The sequence below is a fragment of the Papaver somniferum genome, chromosome 11 (assembly GCF_003573695.1).
Source record: "Papaver somniferum cultivar HN1 chromosome 11, ASM357369v1, whole genome shotgun sequence".
In the NCBI taxonomy this organism is placed as follows: domain Eukaryota; kingdom Viridiplantae; phylum Streptophyta; class Magnoliopsida; order Ranunculales; family Papaveraceae; genus Papaver; species Papaver somniferum.
Window position 1 is genome coordinate 126,754,662 of NC_039368.1, and position 21,081 is coordinate 126,775,742.

At 37.5% G+C, this 21,081-nt stretch overlaps 2 protein-coding genes across 3 annotated transcripts; both read right to left on the minus strand.

The window, feature by feature from the left end:
- Positions 1 to 6,800: 6,800 nt before the first annotated feature.
- Positions 6,801 to 11,543, minus strand: LOC113323398 (WD repeat-containing protein 44-like). 2 transcript variants are annotated; one of them, XR_003347572.1, is made up of 9 exons: positions 11,299 to 11,543; positions 9,948 to 11,028; positions 9,763 to 9,853; positions 9,510 to 9,667; positions 9,369 to 9,420; positions 9,090 to 9,169; positions 8,885 to 8,978; positions 7,919 to 8,791; positions 6,801 to 7,818 (listed from the first exon to the last, which is right to left on the minus strand). XR_003347572.1 is itself a non-coding variant. In XM_026571697.1 (8 exons), exons 2-8 carry the CDS (start codon positions 11,007 to 11,009, stop codon positions 8,184 to 8,186), a joined length of 2,145 nt encoding a protein of 714 aa, XP_026427482.1. In that variant the 5' UTR covers positions 11,010 to 11,028; positions 11,299 to 11,543; the 3' UTR covers positions 6,801 to 8,183. The 2 variants fall into 2 exon arrangements, 1 of the variants encoding a protein (XP_026427482.1); XM_026571697.1 differs by having other exon boundaries at positions 6,801 to 8,791.
- Positions 11,544 to 19,533: 7,990 nt separating this feature from the next.
- LOC113321252 lies at positions 19,534 to 20,728 on the minus strand. The gene is made up of 2 exons (XM_026569154.1): positions 20,036 to 20,728; positions 19,534 to 19,837 (listed from the first exon to the last, which is right to left on the minus strand). Exons 1-2 carry the CDS (start codon positions 20,686 to 20,688, stop codon positions 19,636 to 19,638), a joined length of 855 nt encoding a protein of 284 aa, XP_026424939.1. The 5' UTR covers positions 20,689 to 20,728; the 3' UTR covers positions 19,534 to 19,635.
- Positions 20,729 to 21,081: the final 353 nt, after the last annotated feature.

Consider the following 21,081-nt stretch of genomic DNA (forward strand, 5'->3'; position numbering starts at 1 on the left):
TTTTTTGTTATCAGTGCTAGGATTGTGCCTTAGATAGCTAGATTGACATCTCCATTTTGCTGTGAGCTTAAACTGTCTTGCACATGTCACATTTGATGGAATCTGAGCTTATATTTTGTCCTAGAACTTTGTAGGTACGTTCTAAGCAAACCTTCACGAGACTTCACTCGTCCACTAGGGACACTTAGTGGTTTAAAAGGCTTAGTGCATACGCTAAATGCATTCGAGAGACCAGCGACAGTGGTATAGGTAGGATTTCCTTAGTTTTGTTTTACTTGAGGACAAGTAAAATTCAGGTTTGGGGGTATTTGATGAGTGCTAAAAAGTGCATATTTCTATATATTTTTCTTGGCATTTAACTCATCTTTTGTGCATTAATTCTATATTTTAACCCATATTCTGTATTTTCATTGTTTTCAAGAATAAATATTTTTATTAATTAATTTTTCATTTTTAGGTAATAAATAAAGACTAGATGAGTTTCGGATCGAAAAGTGCAAAGACACGGAGAAAGCCGGCGGAAACTCTAGAGGAAAATAAGTGCAGAATGCGGTATGGAAGACTCAAGGATGAAAATGGGCTCATAAAGGAAGAAATTGTTCTTAAAGAAGAAGTGGGCTCAAGATTGTTTAAGCCCAAACCCATTTTCTAAGCCTAAAATCAATACCCAAACCCGTTTCTCTCCTTCACCGTCAGATTGAATCCATTCCATCATCCAACGGTCGCTCCATCAGAGTCCATCGAGTTTTGATGTTCCTGTCTAACACTATAGCACCTAACTCCATCTCAGACCGTCAGTTTTGATGTATCCCAGATCCAAAGGTCGCTTCATATCCATTTCCATCAAGCCGTTGGATCATTCTTTCATCTTTTCATCCTACGACTTTCACCATCCAAACATCAAGACTTGATGAGTCTGCTCAACACCCAAGAACCCAAATCCATTAAACCAACCAAACACCCCCTACTCCAAAAATATCGAACCCATCTTCTTCTCCTCCCTTCTCTGCACAGCGACGCTGTCGCCTCCGCCACCAACTCCATCTCAACCACCACAACCACCAACACGAGTTCTCATATCAGCCAACAACTACACCCCATCATTCTCCTATCCCCTAGCCACTCATTACATCAACCCCTCAACCTATTCTTCCCACTGAAACCCTAGTTTTAGGGGTTGATGAAATTAGTGAGCTAGAAAGGCAATTGAAGGTGTGGGAAGCATCAGGAGACCATAAGGAAGCATGGGTCGACGTACTCAAGAGTTTTCAGAGATTAGGTAAGGGCTAATTCAATTTTTGATAAAACCCTAATTTTGGATTTTTGGGGATTTTATGTTTTAATGATTGTATGTATGAATTGAAAGTATGGGTGAGAGCTACTGAGTGAATTCAGAGAATTAGGTGAGGTTAATTTGTATTTTTTTTACAAACCCTAATTTTGCTGATTTGGGGGAATTTTGGGGTTTGAACTGTATGTATAAATAGGGGACTTTGGGTGTTGTAGAGAGTATGCCTGGATTAGCCAGAGCACCACCTTAGAGGCCTGCACTAGCCAGTGCTCTCTACTGTTACTTCTTGTTTAATTTCAAGTTCAGTAGAACTCAATTACATTTGTTCACAATGTTTGTTATGTTCTAATCCACTCTTGCTAGGGTGTAGATGAAACCCTTAGTCATATGTTGAGAAAATTTCTGTTCAATTTAATGTTCTTATGATGTTCACTGTTGTAGGATGATTACTAGCTAAAGCATTCAAATGCACTTGTGATGAGTTGTACTGTGAGAAGACAGTTCATGCTAGGAGTGAATTAGATAACATAACTAGAATTATTATCCATTTTATCCTGTTAGGGATGATAGTTAGCTAAATTGATCAAATGAACTTGTGATAGGCTGTACTGTAAGAAGACAGTTTATGCTAGGGGTGAGTTAGTGAGAATGGTTGGCATATTATCCATTTTATCCTTCCCTGGAAAGGAACAAGAACATAAGTTGAATATTTATTGCCTTAGCTTAGGATTATTGGGTGGATTCAAATTCCCTAGTGCTTTTAGTCACTAGAAAGATTTAGAAAACAACACCAGCTCCCTCCTTGTTCCTGTGGACTTCCCCTTATTTGCTCACTCACTACTTTAGATCCTGTATACTTGCAGGTTTAGGTTAAAACATAGTTTTAGGTCTCATTCCTTTAGCTACCAGTTTTTCATAGGTTTCAATTGATTCGGAAGCCAAACTATACATCCACGACTTGGCTTTATCTTTTAAGGAAAAGGAGAATAACCTGAGTTTTAAAGCATCATCATCAAGGTTTCTAATTTTCAGGGTACTAAAAATTTCCTTAAAGTCCCTAACATGGAAATAGGTGTTTTCATTTTCTTTTCCTAAAAAGATTGGGAGCAACTGTAAGGTTCCAGGCTTAAGTTCATAATTTGCTTCAGTTTCAGGTAACTTGATACACAAGGGACGAGTAGTCCTAGTAGGATTCAACAAGGCTTTCAAAGTTGCCATTTCTGGCGCTATTGGACTATCAGGGATTTTCTCTTCAAACGGACGTTCAAAAATGGAATCTTCACGAATCGGACTCTCTAAATTGTGGTAATCAAGACGCTTAGAACTACTAGGTTTCTCTTTAAAAAATCTACCTAGGGCGTCTCTTTTACGTTCAGGCATGCAACAGAATAAGGAAGGGAATTCTATGCAAACACAAAACAAGGCCGACTCAACCAAATCAAACCTAAATTTCTAGCAAACAAAAAGCATGATGGCTCCACTTAGATTGTCACTAGACCAGCTTCTATTCTTTCGAAAAGGAACTCGTTACAATCCGAGCAAACCCCTCTGGAATCAATCCGAGTCAAAGTAAGTTGAACCAAGGCGAGGGAAGCTCAGTGGAGCTTTTATACCCAAGGCCTCACCGGTTACAAGGCGGCGCAGTCACACATTCAACTCACAGAAACCGTCAAGAACTTCGAAGTATGCTCGAAAGAGTAACCAATATTTTTCGAACGACTTTCCTATTAAGCTCGTTACCCTATAGGTCTCGTTCTAGTCAAAATTTTAGGCTTAGGTTCGAGTTTGGTTTCGTGTTCCTAAGGCGGGCAAGAAGAGAACGGAGATGAAATCCGAACCCTTATCTTGTATGGCCAGTCCTTGCCCTTTACTAGGAATTAAAAGCAACCGTATTCAAGTCCTCAGCATATATTCACCTTAAGGAATACAGTAAACCCGCTGACAGGGTATTCGCGGGTGTTTCGAAAAACTTACCTCCCGTACCAGACGGGCGAAGAACCGATGAAGTCGACTCGGGCCACAACTCCTATGTTATGTACGAACCCGAGGGGCCGAGGTGATATCGTAATCACCGTCCTTCCCTGCACACAGTTTGTATTTAAACCAACCCTTCCTTAGGGTTTAAAAATAATAATGTCCAAAGTCCAATGTCCAAGTGTCCAAGTTTGACCTCTAAAATCGAACCAAAAACCATTGGAAAACCGATTAATTTTTAAACTTAGTTTCTACAGTTGATTTACAATTATTAGATTCTACCCATTGATTTAGATGATAAATTGATGTGATTTGTAGATAGTGGTAAAAGTGGTTCGATTCTCAGACTTGCGAAGGATAAAATATAGACTTAAATTCTAAAACTAAAATAGAAAACAAACTAAAAATTGTCACAAACTCAATCAAAGATGATATCAATATTAAAAGAACACTGAGGCTAAGATTCCACTATTTTCCAAGTTCAAAGTGATTTAATCCCAATATTTATATTTATGCAATTTTCTCGTTCAAGTTGATTCTAATTATTGCAACTAGTAGATTCTCAAAATAACAAGTGTAAATCCAAAGCATAGAACATCAAAAACCTAGGTCCAAGTATGTTCTATCAAAAGAAATCACAATTGCTTAACAAGGATCATTCAAACAATTTTCAACCAAGGAAAATAATCATAAAATAATTGCAAATAAATAAATAGAATATACCACTTCTTGTTGGAAAAATAGCTTCCTCTATCGCCTCAGCAATGGGGTTTAGCTCCTCATATTAATCACTTGCTCAAAATACATGTTTGTTGCTCAAAAGTTGATTAAAGATGAAAAACTATAACACTGGATGTTTGCAACGATGTATTGGCGTTGCAAGACAAAGGACTGACTGTTACAAAGAAGTCACTGTAGCAGCGTTACAAATTTGAGACATGGTTCTTATTTGTAGCGGATGTTCTTCAGCAGCAGCAGCAGCAGCAGAATACGGTTTCCTGCAACTTGATCAATATGGCTCTGTAGGGTTTCTAATTCCTCTGCGATTTCTCCAATAACTTCGTTCTTTTTTCCTGGGACTTAAACACACCTTTTATACTACTCAGAAACCTAAAAATAGCGATTAGTTCTCTCTTTTTCTTTACGTGCAAGTCACGGCAATAATCTCTTCTGCCGACTTCCCTAGCCAATTCTGAGCTTTCCCGATTGTCTTAAACTCTTCCTTAGATAGAATACTACCATAGGAAACAATTTCACGCGTTTAGTCTCCCTGAATTACCAAAAATCAACCCAAACAGAGACCCGTACAAAACTCAAACTCTGTTTCCTTATGTTGGATTATCCAGCTCAATTCGATTGATTCCAGCGCACATACCAAGCCTGTTATGCTCAATCATGTCCAGCCCAACAAATTTCAGCGATTGAATCTCTCTAAAACACCTTCGAAATCAATCCCCAACTCCGGTTCGTCTGCAACATTTTTTTCCCGCCAATTTGTGAGTTTAAAAACGATGAAGATGACCTCCCCCTATCCTGTGCTGGTCTCCCTTTAGCAGCTGCCTGGAAATGGATGCCCCTTAATAATTAGGTCACCCCTTATCCAAAGTGAGAGTCCGTATAGTAATTTTCTCCCACGAGCGCAAAAACCACTTTTTTAGCCAATTTCGCCGCAAAAGCTTATTTCTCCAAAAATACCTACTGGGACATAAAAAGCCATAATAAATATAAAATCGAGCACTAATAATATATACAATTGAGATTATATAAGACACAAAAATGTGCCTATCATAAATAGAAACCCTAAATCTAATATTTCATTATGATACTCTCCTCTGTCTCTTTCCGTCTTCCTTCTTTTTTGTTTGTCATTAACTAAATTAAGATATATTATATATCTTCTTTTGATCTCTAGATTTAGAGTAAGCTTTAACTATTCTTGATATTCTTTTTATTTATTTTTTGTATGTAAATTTTTGTAAACCAATACTATCTGCAGCTACGATTTTTTTTCTGTAAATTTGTGGAATTTTTTTTTTGGTTTGACATAATTATTGGTTAACCAAAAACCAGCGGGACAAACCGAAACTGGCTGGAGCCATTTGGAAACCGAACCAATGGTTAATGGACTGGTTTGGTTTAGATTTTTAGAAACCGATAGTATTGGTTTCGGTTTTGGTTTGGCTAGAAACCGAACCAAAACCGACCATGAACAACCCTACTGGAGATAAACCACAAACAACAATGGAATTCAAAGCATATTTATGAATCCAAGGTATAAAATCGGTTTACACGATACACATATAAAGACTGATTCCTAACATTGCAAACAACAATTGGTTTATATAAGTGCTCATGTAATCCTATTCTAACAACAACAAAAAAACATACAGAAACACTGAGCAATTTTCCGACCAAGAATCGGTTTACACGATACACACATAAAGACCGATTCCTAACATTGCACATGTAATCCGATTCTAACTAAGAAAAAAATACAAAAAAATTGGGCATTTTTGCCACCAGGAAATGGTTTACGTGGACACTGAAATGAACTGATTATGGGCTAAGCAGTTCAGAAACCAAAGGATGTATAATCGGTTTATGTGGACACTCATATAATCCGATTCTAAAAAAAAAACTTACAGAAAAACGGTTATCCCTACCATACCAGAATCTGGCTATGTGGGAATAAACACGAACTGATTCTGGTTCAACGTCTCAAACCAGAAAATACATACATGAGGCATGAACAACAACCGTATTTAAAAGAAATCGGTTAACAAGTACATTGACGTAGTCCGATTCTAATAAACCCAGAAAACTTTGAATTCAAAAAATTTGAATTTTGAGCGATTGCATCTTATTCAAATCTAATTTATAGGATTGAGTTGATAGAAAAGTACCTGATTCGATCCGTTTCCTCCTCTTGTTGTGCGATCAAAGATGGTTCGTCTTCCTCACCCGTTTTCTTCTTCGGTTTGTTTCGAATTGCTTGACCAATTCCGCGATCTTCCGAACTAGGATAATTCATGTTTGTGGCTTGCTTCACTCGTGTTTGTTTCAACATTATATAGGAGAAAAAAAGTGATTAATCGTTTTTCGGATCGTCGATAATCGGCGATGTTTTCGTTTAAAAATGAAAAGAAAAATAGTAGAAAGAAGAAGAAGAAGAATCGGTTGACGAAGGTAATAGAAATGAATTTGATTTTAGTTTTAAATTTTATTATTAGGATTTAGTGGAGGTAAATTGGTAGTATTAATACTTAATAGAGCATAAATTGGTAGTTTCAACAAATTTAGACACCCCTTATCTTTTTCTATTGGGTAGATGAAGAAATCTATAGGCCTCAAATAATATGTCTAGGCCTCAAACTGGGAAGTTCATCTGGAGAATATCGACATGAATGGGAAATTTGTTTGTAGAGTTGCAGCCTTGATCTCAATTATGAGAGTCAGTCATCCACTCCTGCAACTAGGCTAACACAACTTCTTGATACTTCTTTTTGTAGGGAATGGAACAGGAAGATTATTCATATATGACCCATATGAATTGCATTTCTTTACATCTGCTTGGATTGGGATGTTAAGACCCACATTGATTGCTCTGATACATCACTGGCCTTGCTGCCTAACCACTCATTTATCAGCCTACTGTTCCTATCTGACCTAATTTTCTTGTCCAAAACAGTCAAAAGAGGATACAAAATTTTGGCACATCGGTCGTCTTCTGAGAACAACTGAAAAAACTTACACAATCAAACATGAGAAAACTCGGAGTGTATTTACATCAATAACACACAGTTCTACCGACAACGAGAAATGGAAGACAAACACCCGGAAAACGGAATGATAACCCCCAACTGACTGCAATGTACCAGGACCACTGGTACCTAACAGACCATAGATGAAACATCCGATTCTTTCGTAAGATCTAACCGTACATATGTAACATCGACACTGAGAACTTCTCATTGACAGAAAACCTACATCATGGCCTTTGTTCATATCTGAAAATGACATAACAACCTCCACATACAAGGCCAGTGCTGCTTGCTCTGCACTTTCGCTTTCCATCACTCTCTCTACATATATGATGGATGGACCTATTGCTCTGCCTGTCAACACCATTTGAAAGGCCATATGTATTAACCTAACAACAACTAAACAAAAACATTACAGACCCACATCCACCCACCAATTCAAATTTATCATCTTGAAAGCTCTTCCTCTTCCCCGCCATCTATCTTCTAAACTTTCATAAACAGATAGATAGAAAGATAGATATTTCGTTCCTTCGCCATCACCAGTTTATGTCCCCTTTCCCTACCACCACTCTCATTTCATAAAAAAAGGGGTTGCGAAATCGCTACGGATGCCTCTTACCCATGTACACAATACCAGTTTATCTATATATACTTTCGGTAAACAATAAAAGAATAGTATACATAATTTAATACCCGGATAGGACATTCGAAATCCAGTAGAATAAACGTACATCGCCCACTTGTTGATGGTATGGCCAATTTATGTTGCATCCATGGAAACGTTGCCACCTGCGACGCCAATCCACAATCTTTAACGAATCCAGGACTTGTAACGGGGCCACCCATACTAGACCCCAATATGATCAAACATCCATTCTACTGTTCTTACCAGTAATAATTTGCGCAGTGTACCTGACGTGGGACATGAGGATCATGGTAGCTGCTGAAATTCAATTTCTCAGTCCACCCAACAATATCTTAATCTTGGTCCAGCTTCAACCGTCAGTCAGTCTGTCCGTCTTTCAGGAGTGGACCAGACCAATTATAGATTTTCCTCAGCATCTTCAGTCGGCCGAGGCGGTAAAGAAACAAGTCAAAAATGGCCCGCCAAGACAGTAAATCGTCTCCTAAAACAGAGTAAAACTCGTGGAACTCTAAACATGCACTGGTAATCCATAATTCTGGAATGATCGAATCCTTCCGTCCCAGCTAGCCGTTACAATCATCAAAGACCAGGCATGAGGTGCAGTTAACGTGCTTTTGCACGAATTCTTCAAAAATCTACAACGGGATTTACACAGAACAGATGCCACTAACATTGAGCTTGAATGTGGGAGCTTTTCTTCAGGCCAAGTTGCGGATCCCTTTGGAACAGGAGTATCTGAGTAACACGCAGGGCCTAGAGAGAAACCATTAGGCGAAGATAATTGTAGAGTGTTAGGAGATTTCTCAATCACGCGGCTTTCTTGTGACCTGTTCTCTTCTAGATTTCTTTCTGGTGGGTCCTCCGGGACACGAGCTAATGGTGTCGTGGAAGCAACAGGAGAATTTTCGGACTTCCAGCCACACCATGGTAGGGCAACTGATACATTATTTGAGAAGAAGCGCTCACAAGACCATATGCTCTTTGCTGGCGAAATTGAAGTCCGGTCATGGCAGCTGTGGTTCCACACGTAGACGTTTGAATCTTCACTTGCTGAAATAATGTGTTTCCCATCTAATGTAAATGATGCAGATAGCTGGGTTCCTGAATTCCGAATCCCTGAAACCATAAGAGATATAAATATAAATCCAAAACTCATAATTGCATAAATTCCCCAATGGATTTGCAAATTTCTTGGTTACAAGAACACACCTTTGTATTTGCTTATGACTTTCAGACCATCTAGAATCCTGATTTGTGAATCAGCCGAAGTGACCATTAGATTTCTGGCATCACTTGGAGAAAACTGGGTAGAAAACACACAAAGATGAGAACAAAATTGAATAAATCACCACAACTATATCTAAAAGAAACGGAAAAGATAAGAAAAATGACCAAAATAGAGAGACATGTGCACCTGAAATCCAGTAATCCGATTCCCAGGGAACTTCTTTTTACCCATTAAGCATATGTTATTATCCAGTTGCAGATGGTTATCTGATCCATGGAAAATGAAAATCAGATGCGCGCAGCCAGCAATTTTCTGCTTTGAGAAAGTTATGTATCAACTACTCTTTAGACTGTGTTAAAGAACGTGGATTTCTTCTAGGAGGTGTTGTCTAAGCAGTGCATTTTACTCGTACTTCAGGGATTTAACTTTAGAAGAGAAATGCGATTCTAGAGCAAGTATGTTTACCTGATATATTATAGAAGTGGCAATTTCCGGTCATTGTACCAACAATTCCTACCTGCACGGATAAAAGTTTAACAAAATCTCTTAAGATGTCTGGACACAAGTGCAGTCAACGCAAATTATCATAACGAAAAACCAACAGACCTGTCCATCAGGGCGATAACTAACAGCCGTGACAATTTCCTTAATGTCAGTCCAATCAACAACTTGAGAACCAGAGATTGTCCAGATCCGAACCTTTCCATCAATTGAACCGCTGATGAAAAAATCATCATTCACGGGATTGAAGTGAACGCTTGTTACTGCATCACACAAACAACAACTCAAAATTTATTTTCGACTCAAAGAACACGCAATTCAATAGTGCATCTGCACTCATTTCAAGTAATTTCCTTACCGTAATTATTATGAGAGAAGATCTTAAGGCATTGGTCTTGCCCCACTTGCCACAGGCGAACAGTATTATCAACAGATGATGACAGAAGATGCTGCAAAAAAAAAAACGAAGAAAAGAAAAACAGTTTAACAGAAAACTGACAGTAATTAACTACAGCAAACCCACACAAATTTCGAAAAACCGACCTTATTATTCGACCACGACAAATCCAAAACCTCACTGTTATGCCCATGAAATTCGTGAAGTGGTTTGTCCGAGATCCTTATAACTTTTGGTGGAAAAACAACACAAGCCGAATGTGATGAAATTCTCATGCTTTTAAACATACCACTCTTCTCCTTAGCAGCAAACAGCGGCGCCAATTCAGAAAAATGATTCACTTTGAAGTACACACAAGAAGGATCAATATCCGGAATCTCGCTTTCAATCGGTCTTTCACTCTCAACTAACTCCCACACACGAACAATCCCATCTTCACCTGCACTAGCCAAGTACAATCCGTCCGGGCTAAACTTCATAGTCAATATAGACCCTTTATGCGCATGAATCTCTTGTCCCATATACAAAGCTGACATTTCCTTGGACCGCTTCTTAAGTGGCCGTACCCTCACTCTCTTGACTTTTGACCCCGGAGCTGCATCAGAATCCGGCAACTTCACTTTCGCACCTCTCTTCCGCCTAGCAAAAACACCAACCAGATGACACAATTTCCTCAACCAACTCTTCTTCACTCTCTTCCTCCTTTCCACCGGACGCCTCTCAACAGCAGCATCCGTTTCGCGCACAAGAGACACGACGCCATCTTCTTGACTCAATTTATCGACGACATACTCCGTCCCATCTTCCAAATTCCTAACTCTACACACAAAATTCTCCTCTTCTCTAGCCTCATTTGACCAGAAAGACCACGACGACCGACTAGACTCAAACCCAGTACTCCGGAGCACTGCCCCGGCATCTCCTCCGGTGATTCTGCCACTATCAATACAATTAAGCTCATCTGAACCTCCTAAACCCATCCATTTATGAAACTTATGACGACGTTCGTTTACACTACCGGGGTTTTCAATCCAAATTTCATACCTAGAACCACCATCTGATACCCAATTTTCAATCAATGGACTAGTATTTGAAACAAGATCAAATTTTTCAGAACCTGAATCAGATATTGAGGTTATATCTTCACGGCTATCAAAGAAACTATCTTCTTCTTCTTCTTCCAATTCTTCACTCTTCCAACTCTCCATCAAATTTTCTGATCAAAACCTAATCAAAATTCAATCTTTTCAGTACCCCAGAATCCAAAATCATTCAATGGTCTTAAAAAAAACAAGATAATTAAATAAAGCTCTTAGCCTAATCCCAAGAAAAGACTCTCTGTTTTTAATAAAAACAGAGTTATCTATCTATCTATTTTTCTATCTAACTTCAACCACTCAGTATAGACAAAATCAAATTAAAAATTAAAGAAATGGGTTTTCACAAAATCTTAACAAAATCAAATTAGAGGAGAAAAAATCTTGAAATTATTCTCACCTGAGGGTTGTTCTTGAAGATGCTCTGTTTTTAATAAACCCATTTCTCCATGGATTCTCTATCCATTTTCATCAACAGAATCAGAGGAGATGAAGAACAAAATCAGATTATTAATAATGATAATTAAGGATTAAACAATCAAGAGATTTGATTAATTAAGGATTTAATTGAATGAATGAATGGCTCGAGAAACTAAATTTTTGGGAGGAGCGGAGTGTTTTATACGCATTGCGTATTCTAATCTCTCATCTTCTCCCCTTTTTGCACCAAAAAGTCAGACGACCTTTTATCATTTGGATTTTTCTTTATTGACATTTTTACCCCTCATTCATTTTGGTTTTTGTTGCGGTAATCATCGTCTAATTAACGTTACAAGCATAATTTAACTAGGAGTTATAAAAGGATTTTCAACAGCGGAATCATATTTTGAGTCGGACACCGGAATAAGTGAAAAAAAATAACAAAATCTGATATCTCTCACTCAATCAAGTTCAATATAGTTAATTTCGGTTGAGATGGACGAAATATTGCCGATAATACTAGTTTCGGCATTCACCCAAGACGAGACACGGTGTATCGCCGATATGGGACTTGGACGATAATCGCGACCAAGATGAACCCAGACGAGTTAGTAGAAATGGTCGATATTAGGGTGGGGGTTAGAAAAAAACAGAAAGAGAATTAATTTCCTTATTCTAGAGTTTTCAATTATTGCTCATGTTTTGAGGGTTTTATCTCAATTTTCTCGATGTTCCAGTTTCCATGTTTATATGTAATTATTTTTTCATGTTCAATAGTCGACCATATGATAGCAATTCTTAGGTTTGAGCTTTGCAATTTTGAAAAGTCATCAAGTAATGATGGCTTTTGGCTTGGGTTTGAGAAGACTTAAAAGACAACGGATCATTGAAGTTTGTTTTAAACCACCACTTAAGGATCAAATTTTGGTTTGTTGCGATGGTGTTTCAAAGGATAATCCTGGTAGTGTTGGTTATGGTCATCTGTAGAAATCACCCCAGGGATTTCATTTTTGCTAAATCTAGGGCATAGGTATGAAAACAAATTTTTACACAAAGGTAATGGCGGTTACCTGTGGTGTAAAATTGGCGATTAGTGTTAGAGCTCAGAATATACTCATTCATTCAGATTATAAATATGTAATTAATAATTTCTGCTCTAAAAAGATCCCTTGGTTTCTTAAATTCTAAGTGGAATAAGGTATGTATAAAAGATTCCCAGAATTTAATTTGCACATAGTTACAGAGAGGTGAATTACTAAGCCGACGAGTTGGCAAAGGATAGTGTAGGTTCGACAGGGGAGTGACTATTGAATATAACGCCAGGCCTGATTTCTTGGTGAGTCTTGAGTCTCCTCATCAGATTTATTATCGATTTAGATAATTTTCTTTGTGACATACAATTGATCCCAAATTCTGGTTTCTTTCTTTTCGGTTTCTTTTTGATTTGGCTACCTTAAGTTTGTAGTTTTCTGTAAAAAAACTTCTTTTGTTTTAATGAAATTCTGATTGAAAAAGAAAAAAAGAAGAGAAAAAAAAGGTTTGACCATTGCAATTCTGATTTTGTATGTGGGTTTTATCTGTTTCATACAAATATCAGGTTTTAGGTGGTATCCTAAATTTGTTTAGTGGTATCTAAAAAAACATGAGCAATAGTTTTATATCTTAATAGGTGTTATACGCGAAGAACGTGTGTTATAACAATTATAGGTATAAAATTTGGAACCAATATTTCATATGTATTTCAACGATAATTTTCCCGATACAAAGTAATATCAGTGTCTCGGTCGATAAATTAAATATTGATTACATTGATCGACTTAGATTCAGTTCTGGAGTGAGTATCAACAAACAAGGGATTATTGGGATAAATGATGGCTAGTGATAGACTTTATGATTCAGTTGGTAATTGGGAACAACCGCCTTTATTTGGCTATATCCCTCATATTTTTTTCCGTTTTGAAATTGGAAATGATCCAAATTCACTACTTGATATAAAACGTGAACCTTTTTCCTTTAAAGCTAATTTTTATAGTAAGGTTCGTGTACTTCACCGTATCATCTGCACACATAATATCTGATGACTATATGCATTGTATGCTCCAAATTTTAGTAGAAGTGAATTATCTAGTTTTTGTTGGTACGAGTTCTGGGTGATTCTAGGTTGATCGAGCAAATTAACCGAGAATTGCACCTTGAGAGATCCAACGGACCCAACTAAGCGTTTTTAATATTGGGATATATGGGACAGGAGTCCCATCATCCCTCTCACCCAGCGCAAAATTCGGTGGAGATCCTTCGGTGAACCAATCATTTTAGATGAGTTTTTGACAACTTTCTTATACTGTTATTTTACCTCCATATGCTTCAAGAGAGATCACAATCCCATTTTCAGACTATCTCACACTTTGAACGTTTTTTTGTGTGAATAAAATTCGAATGGTGGCGTATTTGAAGCTGATATTTTGGAGATATGTTGGTCTTATTAAGCTATACATACCTACAAAATGTGAGCACATTCAGAAATAACAAACCTCACCATCTACCAATCTTAATTTAAACAGTTAAAAATATATACATTTTCGACGATTGATCTTCGAAGTAGTAGATGGTGGAGTTATGCTTTTCGTGTTAATTCTTTGTGAATGCGAAGAGCTTTCTACGACTAACATATCTCTAAAAATATTATCTTCAAATACGTAATTCAAAAAAAAACAACAAGCAGATTAGATTCTAAATACAAATAGTAATCCGTGATTAATTGGTACGTCCAAGAACTCGCGCATTATTTAGGCCTCGTGATGCTTTTCAAATTACCGTCGGTGTGTCTATTCATGGTTCACTCAACCTGTCAGCTGCCAACTTACTATCACTCACACTTATAATGTGGTAGCAGTACTTGTACTCAAATGTTGTCAGGCAGGTAAATTCAGTTAACTTTTGCAGAGGGAAGAAGAAGAAGGACAATAAGTCAATAATCAATCATATTCATTGATGATGAGGATAGTTGCGTCATTCTAGTATGATAAGACACCCTCTCTAGTCTAACTTTCTTGCTTGGACTATTTTAGTGTAAAACCTTCGGCCTTTGTTGAATATTATTTCATAAGTACTAGTATAACTTTGTTTTTATTAGATGACCTAGAAAAATAGTAGTTTGAAGATTTCCTTCCACGTGTAAACACATGAGACTATCACAAGTGTGCATGATCGTACACGTCATCAAAATAGAATTAGGAAAAAGGGAAGAAATTTGGGGCGTTGAGATGGTTGTTAAACGGGAAAAACTTGTCACTAAATCATTTCTTTTTAGTCCAATATATGATTCAACTTAAATCGGCTCGGCCGAGTTTATCACTGTTACTCGGTCTTTCATAGTATAGAACGAAAAATCGGTTCAACCAAGGAACGAGTGAGTCGCAAGTACTCAGATCGGGTGAGTTTGAATACTTTCTGTAATAATCTATTTTTCCCGAGTTATCATACGATATAGTGGTAAAGTTATTTGGTGATGATACCGATGATTTGAAGTACTGAGTTCTCTATCGATAAAAAGAGATTTGCCTTTCGCTATATCAAAACCACTGTGAAAAATCCACAATTATTGGGTGATGATTACCTATTGTTTCATATGTCAAAATCTGATTTAGTAAATTTTACTCAAAATTAACCTGGAGAGATTGGGGTATACCCAGATTAATTAGGGTGTACTCATTTTATTCCTATCCAAACTAGTACGATAAGGGGTGTCTAAAAGGTGTTAAAAGACCAAATTGCCCACACTAAAAAACCATGCCGACCAAAACATATTAAAGAAAAAAAATCAAAATATTTCTTCTACACTCTAACTATACATGTGAAATCAAAAATAAAAATAAAGAATCAAAACGAACCAAAAGTCGGCAGGGTATTTTTTGTCGACCTTGCCGACTAAAATATAGTCGACAGGGTATAAGGTTGAATACCATGTCGACTTTTCATCTCTGAAATTAGCAGTTACAGGGTCGGTAAGATATCCATCTTTATACCTGCCGACTATATTTTAGTCGGCAGGTTATGAAATCAATACCTTGCCGACTAATCATGCATTTGTAACACCTTCTCTGTATGTCAAAAATCCTATAGTCGGCAGGGTATTTTTTTATCGACCTTGCCGGCGATAAGTTGTCGGCATGTTCTTCATCCGCAGACCTTGCCGGCAAGATATAGTCGGCATGTTCTTCATCCATAGACCTTGCCGACTTTTCATATTTTCAGAATTGAAAATGTTGATTCCTTCTATAATTTTGAGTATAAAATCGCCCAGCAGCTCTACAATCCCATATTTATAAGTGTTTGGGTAGTACGATTAGTCATTTCCGTTACAAGCAGAATTCTTTAAAAAAAAAAAAAATCTACCCACATCCATGAGTTCAATCTAAAATAAAACCTAATTTCAAAATTTTAATCAACTAATTAACTAATTAAATTAATTATCCTAATCACATTCATGAATGTTAATTAATCAAGAGTAGATTAGTGATTTTTGTAAATATGTGGATAAGGGGCTTTGTGTTTTACTTTAAAATGACCTTATTTTGTCTCATTTTAGTATACCCCAATTAATTTGGCTATTACCCCGATCAAGCCACGAAAATTAAACCACTTGAATTAAATTACAATGAAACAAATGATCTAGCTGCAAGCTTATAATTGTACTGTCCTTTGGCCGACAAATATCTCTTCACTAAATCTAAATAACATTGTCTGTGTATTGTACGGATCGATGATCATGAAGACGATATTATTATTAAGAATCAGATTCCTAAATCTTGATAAATAAATATTACATATGGTCTCACTGTGCTTTGTCTCTCTTAACATGCATCTTAGTACTTTTAATTGTTGTCAAAAGTACTTAAATTAGTGTTAATTAAGATTAATACGTACACCGCTACTTACTGTTACTGATCAAAACCATGTTATGTGTGGTACTTTATACGATCATCATATACTTGTATTTTTTCCTTTTCGATCATAATTATTTCTTTCTTTTGCGCGTAATATATGGATCTTGATCATTGCAACCAAAACGCAATTGCATACCTCATGAAATGTACGACCTGTATTATTTTTGCTCATGGAGAAAATTAGAGAATAAATCAGTAGCTAGAAGTCTTGAACGACTGTTGTAAAACTACATTGACGTACTTAGATTTCATTTCCTTTTTTGTGGAAGGTTTTTTCTTTCTGAAAAAGAAACTAGGATATTCGTTGAAGGACCCAACAAGCGGTGAAAAGGTAGAAGTAAGATTCTAGAGTAACCGCTTGTAGAACATGATAAAATACCCATTGATCTAGTAGTAGTCAATGTGCCTCTCACTTTTGATTGCAATCGTTTTCTCCTGTTGTGGCTACCTAAAATCGGTGAAAAGGTAGAAGTAAGATTCTAGAGTTTCCGAAAATGAGTTTCAGGAGGTTGAACACCACGAATGTCATCGCGGAAGCCAAGAAAGACGGTCGTACAAGGGATGCTTCAGTCATAGGAGAGGGATACAACTGGTCTGGGGGAGGAAAGCAGAAGAGAGAGACCATAAAATTCGAGGTTTGCAAAAGATTTAGTTAGAGAATTGTGTTTATCTTGGTCGATGAATGACTTAATTATAGCAGAACTCTCTAATATCAAGTCAATGAAAATACATATTCCTTGTTGTGCGGGGCACTCTTCCCGTCTTTTTAAAAGTAGAGGAGGATAAGGTAGGTTGATTTTATCCTCTTATTCATTTCATCCGCCTTTACTCGCTTTTGCAGTGAGAAATAGACACGTGTCATGTACTTCCAAATCCAAACCATAGTAGATATCACTTCATTTATGTGTGAATGAGCCAGCCTTCGTGATGATGTATTGACAAGGTAGCTAGGATACTATCTATAGTCAACACTGGTTGAGATAGATGAATATTTAGAACTTGAGCTATGAAAAGGATAAGTCACGTGAAAGTCAAAAAATTCCTTGAAATCTTGTACAAAGCAAGAGGGGAGCTAAATTTGAGCTTCAGTTTTGCGTATGGAAGGTCACATATGTCATATGGATGCTGAATTCTTGTTGGAATTTCCTTTTGTTGAGTGTGTGCATCTCAGGAAATTTTATCCATGCTTTTGGATAGACATGCATGATTCAGACTCAATTTACTAGTCGTGATTGTAATTGAGAAGCTGAGAAAGAGGCACGTGCTTAGTTGAGGCTTATGTCCAAGACTTGTGTTTGTACAGGAACTTAAAATGAGCTTGCGGTGCTCAAAGAGAGCTTGTGAAATCGACTGCGGATTTTGCTTATAATCTTTGAGGCTATTTCAATTTGGGAGACTGAATGTGACACTAGGGACAGAATAGTCAATTCATCTAACGGGAATATATTAGAAACCACTCATGAGGCCCGGGTCTAAGATGAGTCGTAGACTGGAGTAAACATGACCAGTTATATCTCGCGGGAATATACTCGAATGAGTCTCGGTTTCAAATATGGACGAGTGTCGTTTTCGCGGGAAACAGGTGATAAGAATCACTGCAATGTGTGCCTTGTAGACCAAGGGTTGATTCCCTCTCTTAAGAGTTGATCTTGATCTATGGGTTGAATTCTTTCTTCTGAACCTAAAGCTAAAGCTAGCAATGAGCTAGTCTTTTAATTATGAGGTCTAAAGATAAGGGTGACCTTGTCTTTTGACGATGAGGGCCGAGTCCCGGACGAAGCTTGTCTTTCGACAGCGGGGACTGAGCTTTATCTTCGAAAATCCTTTTCATCCATTAGGTCTTAGACGCCTTTGATTTTGGTCGTGCCGAACCTCAAAATGACTATTTTACCATTGTACCCCTGGTCCAATTTTTTCTTTTCAAAATGACCATTTTACCCTCCATCGGAATTTCAATCGACATGAAGAGATTTGGAATGTTCATGGAATTCCACGTAGACTCAACTTCACTAACCCTGTAAATATTTTCAGTCTAATCATATTAACCGTGGGTTACATCTCACCGTCCGTTATGCCTCTCGGCTCTCGCAGAAGTCGGGCTTCGTTACGTGGACTAGCAGGGATTTTGGTCATTTGGGTCCTGCTTTTCTTAAAAGGCCGGACGGATCCAATATGCAACGCGCGGTCAGTTTCGGAATTTGGAAATACTTTTTGAAAAGTAAGTAAACGAACTCCACCAGTATTTACGGAGTCAACACGAAAGACAATTGCCGCCCAAGTCATATTTGAATCACAAGTTGAAGTAGTAAGTAAACAAACAAACAAAACACTATCATATTTTGACTCTTCCCTCCTCGATTTATCAACATGTTGTTTGACTAATACCGAGTGAATGATGATGATGCTCTAGCTGAGCTAAGCAGTAGGTTGGTGTGAAGAAGAAGAAAGGCAATATAAAATGGAACAGAATGCATCCATTCACAATAAACGAATTTTCAAGATTTTGAATATAAGAAATAGTGCGTGCAACTGCTTCCTATTTGTTTATTCTTGTGGGCACCAAATATGGGCTTTTTAGTATACTTATGTTTTCAACAAATGTTATTTTTATTTGTGGTTGCTAACTCTCGTTCATCTTACCGACATGGCCACTTCCATTTTGCTGGTGCAAAAAGGTACCAGCGAATTAGATGCCCAGAAACTAGACGTGGATCATGGTGTGATGCCTACCTGACCTAACTTCAAAATCTTGCCTAATTGGTTGATCACTCATGGCCCAAATGTTAAAATCTGCCTACTTGAAAGGGGTGAGTAGACATTTCGATCATTCTCGAAACTGGAGATCCGAAACCCACCGCCTTGGGTTGGATGACGAATGCAACTGACAAATTTTATTAACATGTTTAAACTGACACTATCTTCTGCATTTCCACTAAAAGTTAGTGCATTAAGAACCATAACCTCATCATGCACGATGCGCATGACATTCGATGCCCAAGAAGGTTGGTTAGGCTCAAATCTGTAATTAAGCCCATTACACTTAATTAGAGCCTGTTCCACGAAAATGCCCAAGTCATGAAACATAGAATCAGTGGGATGATCTAGGTTTGTCCTTTCTACTTTGAGCATTTGTATATAGTATAGTATGGCATCATCAAAAACAAATTTGCAGATGGAAAATTATATAAATTGGCAGTTCACATTTAAAATGATTTATTCCACTGAATTTTTTCAGCATATATAGTTACTTAAAATTCATGCGCCTCAAAATAACAAAAACAAGATCTTGCAAAACATTAAGAAAAAGACCAAACATTCAACATGAAACTGCTTCTTGTGCATTGTTGCAGGACTGATTCTGTAATCATCGATCACTGTTGACTGCTATCCCCCACTTCATATCTCCTCGCATCCGCATGAAGTCCATTGATTAAAAGCCGAACGCTCTCTTTGCCGCCAAGGATTTCATCGATTGTTTCGGAGTCCTTCAAAATAATCTTAGCGCCCATGGATCGTCTTTGTGGTGGTTTCGGGTCTTGCATATCGATTCTTTCTATGCAGTCCCCATGCATCCTGCAGTAATAATGATTTCAAGTAAATTAAACTAATTAAAAATCAATTGTTACCCAAATACTACATCCGTTTCATGAAAAGGGACACTTTCATTTTTGCCTGAAAAGAGGCTAAATCACAAAAGTGAAAGTTTCATTTTTTCTGAAACAGAGGAGTTGTTAAATAAACTTAACGTTGGATGTACAAAATTATACTTACACGACAAAATACTCTCGAACATGATCTTCAGTAGTTATTGGAAATTCTCTAGAGAATGTAACCAACATAGTTCGTTCGCTCGGCGGAGTAATAACTCGTACTGCTTGTGGTTCCTCGACAGCAGGCGACGAAGAAGAGTTGCAAATTTCATCAAATAATCTCTGGCTATGCACGGTAGTATTAGTAGTATTGTTCCTTGATGACATTGCTTCTGTAAAGATATCTTCGAACAACGCACCGCAAACATCTTTTAGCATATTCTGGACTTTAATATACGGAATTGTCCCATGTTGGAACAGATTTTTCAATGGTATAAACCTCCGAGATCCGACAGCGTGTATCAACCTTAACGTTATCGGCATATCAAGAAGAGAAGAAGGAGGTTCTGTCCTGGTAACGATACAATGAGATAAGGATTGTGCTTCCAAGAAGGCTGAATCAAGAATATCAGTTTGGTATGTCAGTAACGTAGAAATGACACTGGGATATCCCAGTTCTTCCATAAAAAGCCATAATGCCATTACAGCCATACATGCAAGAGGTTCTTTAAGCATCTCCATCGTTAGTCTCCGATACATAACTCTTGCGACTTTGTGCGTTAAACGCAACTCTTCTATTTTCTTCCGATCGCTGGATGAAGAAGAAGAAGCCATAATTATTTGAGGAACGACGGATTTGATCGATGAGTGGATGAAAATGAGATGGGATGGTGATTATTGGGTTACTGGTTTGAATTATTTATAGGGTTTTCAGGCGTCTTTTGTTGTTCAAAGTGTCTCCTACCAAGAGATGTGTCTTTTGGGGTTCCCGTCGTCTCATGTTTCAGACACAACGGTTCATCTTATTCAGAAACGGTTGCTGTTGTTTCATTTGGCGCCAATAGTTGGAGTTTCTCCGTTCCAAATGACCATATTACCCCTATTAGAGTTATTGTTTCTGCTAATTCGTGTAAAATTCTTGGGGGTAGGAATGATACAATTCGTGCAATTTTGATCATGATTCAAGTATATCTTCGAAGATATTTCAATCTGGTCATCACTGTTTAT